The sequence below is a fragment of the Nansenia antarctica genome (assembly GCF_963989245.1).
Source record: "Nansenia antarctica genome assembly, chromosome: 7".
Taxonomy (NCBI): Eukaryota; Metazoa; Chordata; class Actinopteri; order Argentiniformes; family Microstomatidae; genus Nansenia; species Nansenia antarctica.
The window spans coordinates 38,900,538-38,905,537 of record NC_137677.1 but is presented as its reverse complement, the minus strand read 5'-3'; the positions used below and the strand labels follow the sequence as shown (position 1 = coordinate 38,905,537).

At 44.2% G+C, this 5,000-nt stretch overlaps 1 protein-coding gene across 1 annotated transcript in view; it reads left to right on the top strand.

Annotated features, from left to right (window-relative positions):
- The window catches only part of dpp10 (dipeptidyl peptidase like 10), a gene marked incomplete at both ends in the record, with an annotated part of 123,966 nt that overhangs the window by 26,274 nt on the left and 92,692 nt on the right, over positions 1-5,000 (top strand). Inside the window, one exon of the mRNA XM_080536359.1 lies at positions 2,416-2,511. Within this exon, the coding sequence (XP_080392485.1) occupies positions 2,416-2,511 (96 nt within the window). The remainder of the gene's footprint in view (positions 1-2,415; positions 2,512-5,000) is intronic.

Below are 5,000 nucleotides of genomic sequence, written 5' to 3'. Positions count from 1 at the left end.
CACTGCACCCCCCGGCGAAGACCGCGTTTCTCTCAAGCACACTTTCAAGCACACTTAATAAAGAAAACCATTGAATGAGAAGGTGTGTCCAAACGTTTGACTGGTACTGTATAAATATATATATATAATATAAATTAAGCCAAGTGCTATAATATAGGGTAGGCGTTCGTCTGGAAACGGGAGAGGGCAGCGAAGGGTGGCTTCTTGGTAAGTTGCATTTGTAACGTTTGATCATGACAACTAACCAGGCAAATGCTTATACTCAGTACTCAAGTTGTAAAAGAAAATCAGGGGAGGTGGTGGATTTTATCATATGAGGACAATTTTAGCATCCCCTCAGCGTCAGTGACTTCAGTGTCAGTAACTTCAGTGTCAGTAACAGTGCGCGCACCTTGAAATAGCAGTGATACCACGTTCATTGATAAAATGACAAAGTATGGAAAGAGGGGATGGCAGTTTTAGAAGGGGGATGATTTTTACTGTTTTTATTTCAGGGGGGATGCCATCCCCCCTCATCCCCCCCCAACTCGAGTGCTGCTTATAGTGTAATAATATAATGGTCTTATTCTTATCAGGTGGTCTTATTCTAATATGGCTGCGAACTCCCTTTGCGAACTCCCAGACACCGGAGATAATCCAGTATAATTTAGCGCATGGCCGGGCAAGGTCCGTTGTGGAACCACTAGGCATGTTGAAGGGGAGATAGACAGCTTCGGAGGGATATAAAGAAAGACTGAAATACAATCATCAGTTCCCTTTAAATCTTGAATTAAACTCGTTTTCTCGGCTGATAACAACATTGTTAATTTTATTACGAGCCACTTGCATGAATGACACTAGGCGGTGCGGCTCACATGCCTGTAATAACTCTGCATAACCAGTAGGTAATGTGCGTACGCAAGGTCAATACCCGACGTAGAGCTACGATCGTTTCCACTGTCAAATTGACTCACGTTGAAATTGTATAAATCACTACGTTGACGTGGTTTTCTACGTACGACACGGGTAAGATCAAATTTGATCCAAATTACTTTCTATAAATGAGGCCCAAGCTCACACTGTTTCAAGTAATCTTATTCAACTAAGAGTGTGAAAAGGGACTGTCCACTTTGTCTCTTCAGAGACACTTTGGCATTCAGTTTCTTAAATAGGCCTGCTCACTGTAGCTGTTGAGTGACATGTTACTTTGCAAACAATTTACAGGCAAGTAAGTAGTAAGTAAGTAAAGCTTTATTGATATAGCACCTTTCATACAAGAAATGCAGCTCAAAGTGCTTTACAACAGGAATAAGAACATAAAGTGAATATAATAAAACATATACAAGCATAGAATGAATATAAAAGCAGGGGAAAAGGTAAAAAAAGAAGGTACAAAAGGTACAACCCCTTAACACTTAGTCTTACTTTGTAACTGTTCTTTATGTGGTTGTCTGCTAATTAAATCTGCAATTCATTATGGACGTTGTGGGCAAAGCCAAGCACTCCCTAATACTTTTTTACTCTTCAAATTAAGAGATTCTAATCTTATTCAGAATTCATCAAAACTAAGATGAGATGTTATAATAAAGTACAATTAAATTAAATGTTATTATAAAATGTAACTCTGATTCCTCTAACCAGTTTGTCATGCATTTCTTTATTCCAACACCACACATGCTTTTGTTTTCATCTCCCCCCAAAAATACAAGTAAATACTAGTACTTTAAATGTGTGATTAATCATGATTAATCATGATTAATCACAGCCTATTATTGTGATTAACTTGATTAAAATGTTTAATCGATTGACAGCACTAATAAGAACCTAAGTTACTAAACTTTGGTTGGAGGGGTTGGTTAACTCCTGAGGGCCCTTGAGGTTCCAACTGGGTGAATCCACTTTCAGTTGTGGTGCCCCTCACTGCTGGACCAATCACAGCACATTACAGTCGGTTGTTCTGGCCCTGACATTGAAAATGTCGTTGAAAAATGTGATTGATTTTCCTGATGGTGTTTTATAATGTAATTTTGAATGATTTATGATTGAAACGTGTGTGTATGCAGGGCTCCCTCGTAACAGAGACCTTGGTCTCAATGGGAGTCTCTGCTAAGATAAAGGTTAAAATAATCCACAGACTGAGAGACGCTACCATCATTGATCACAGTGTCTGACTGTCTGGTGTCTGAATGTCTCCACTACCATCATTGATAACATCGTCTGATCTGAATAGTGTTGTCTCGACTACCATCATTGATCACAGTGTCTGATCTGAATAGTGTTGTCTCGACTACAATCAATGATAACAGTGTCTGACTGTCTGGTGTGTAAATGTCTCTGATACCATCAATGATAACATCGTCTGATCTGAATAGTGTTGTCTCCACTACCATCAATGATAACAGTGTCTGACTGTCTGGTGTCTGAATGTCTCCACAGCGGACGTCCAGGGAGGCAGCGACACCAAGCTGACGGTGGAGGACCTCTTCAAGCCCGACTTCCTCATCCACGACCCGGAGGCCAAATGGATCAACGGTAAACACCCGGAACCTACCACCTAATAACACTTTGTTAGGCCCATTGGCTGGCCTTGAGCTGTTCCCTCAAATGACTGGTCAGATCGAGTAAGCACCCGAACCAACTACTACATAATAACTCTCTCCACCATTGGCTGGCCTTGAGCTGTTGAGCTCTCAAATGATATGTCAGTCGGGTGAGCACCTGGAACCTACCGCATAATATAGCTCTGTCATTGGCTGGCATCAAGAGGTGCATGAGCTGTTCCAGGCTCTGGCCTGTGGGTATCTCAGACATAATTGCTGACGTTCTATGTTAGTTTAGACTAATTCAACATGGCTGCAAGGCGTTTATGAGGTGTCTGTTTGGAATGTGCTGTGTGGTTGCTGCGTATTCATGTACAGACGGAGGTATTCGATGCTTTATAGTGACTTTTGGTACAGTCAAGGCTTCGTGATGTACAGTTGTTTAGAAATTGGAGGACAGGCTCATTGTGAGGCATGGAATGGAATGAGGAAACGGGCTCATTACATTACAATGAGCCCGTCCTCCGATTTCTACCTCCACCAGCCTCCACTGGTACACTCCACAACACATGCAGACTCCCTTCTGTCCTTGGACGCACTCTTTTAGTGCCGAGGGGGTATAAAGTCGCACAGAGTTGTCAACAACGTTCTTCTTCTTCTTCTTCTTCTTCTTCTTCTTCTTCTTCTACTTCTTCTTTCTCCATACCTCTGCTTGACTCGCCCAACCTCGTAACCGCGGCCGTGACTCTCCCCTTCATTCGTCAGAGCTAGCGAAGCGAAGAGGTTGAGTTTGTTCCATTAAACACAAACCCTGATCTCTAACCTGCCTCTCCGGCTTGATCTGCTACTGTATAAATAATGTGTCCTCCAAAGTAAGCTCGCATGTCATACCGACGAAACCTGTGTATCCATCTAGCATCTGATTATGGAGATGGCTTTTTTTGGAGGTGTTGATGTTGTGTGTTTCGGCGCTCTGGGCGCATTTGCATTGTATTGATTGTGTATAGACTCGGAGGGGGAGTGCATGTCAAACCGAAGGTCTGGCAGGACGTGGGTTTAGATTAGTCTGCGTTTGGGGAAACGCAATTGAATCTTATTATGGGTTGTGCAGCAGGGAGAGAGAAGTGCATGTGTTTGTGTGTGTGTGTGTGTGTGTGTGTTTGTGTGTGTGTATGAGAGAGAGAGAGAGAGAGAGAGAGAGAGAGAGAGAGAGAGAGAGAGAGAGAGAGAGAGAGAAAGATAGAGAGTAGATAATGATATCGCCAAGGGGATGGACTTCTCTAAGACGCTCTGATGCTCTCGCTCGCCCATCCATCTGTCTTTCCCTCTCCCTCTCTCTCCCTCTCCGGATGCTGTGCTTGTTTGATTATTTCGGTATCTGTCCCCGCTCCCCTCTACTCTCTCATCCTCTACTCTCCCTCCTCTCTCCTCTCCTCTCCTCTCCTCTCCTCTCCTCTCCTCTCCTCTTCTCTCCTCTCCTCTCCTCTCCTCTCCTCTCCTCTCTCCTCTCCTCTCCTCTCCTCTCCTCTCCTCTCCTCCCCCCCTCCCCTCTCTTCTCCCCCTCTCCTCCTCTCCTCCCCCCCTCCTCTCTCCTCCCCTCTCCTCTCCTCTAACTGCATGTCTTCTCTCCTGCCTGAGGACACACACAGTGGCACCGAGGCCTTTCTGTCCATCAATATTTCATGGGCAGGTGACATTTTCTCTCTATCTCCACTGCAGCATCTCATTCCCCTGGCTGACCCCGGGCTAAAGATGGAGAGAGAGAGAGAGAGAGATGGAGAGAGAGAGAGAGAAAGATGGAGAGAGAGAGAGAGAGAGAGAGACGGAGAGAGCGATGGAGAGAGCTAACATTGCTTTAAGGCCGTCAGAATAACCAGGTTTATGGGGCTTTCTGGATAGATGGGGACAAAATAGACCCTGGACAAATGGGATGAGATAAACCGACGGAGAGAGGCGGGGAGGACGCTAGGGCAGTTACGATTGATAGATAGACAGGGGGTGGACGTATGTGCCTGTCTGTGTGTGTGTGTGTGTGTGTGTGTGTGTGTGTGTGTGTGAGTGTGTGTCTGGGTGTGTGTCTGTGTGTGAGTGTGTGTGTGTGTGTGTGTGTGTGTGTGTGTGTCTGTGTGTGTGTGTGTGTGTGTGTGTGTGTGTGTGTGTGTGTGTGTGTGTGTGTGTGTGTGGTTAAGATAGATAGAGGCTGATAAGGGAGGGGATAGGAGGAGAGGTTTAGAATGTATAGCCAGGAGGTATAGACATGAAGATGACATACACTGTATGTCATACAGGATGTTGTTGTTGATCAAATATGATAAACATGATAGACTGTGGAGTATTTGAGAAGGTCGATGGTGATCATTGTTTAAAGACAATTACAATTACATAATGGTGTACAGAAACATTGATGGAAGTATTATATGTCGGATAAAATATTAGAATGATGATCTACAACAATACATACACTGTAGAGTATGAGGCCAG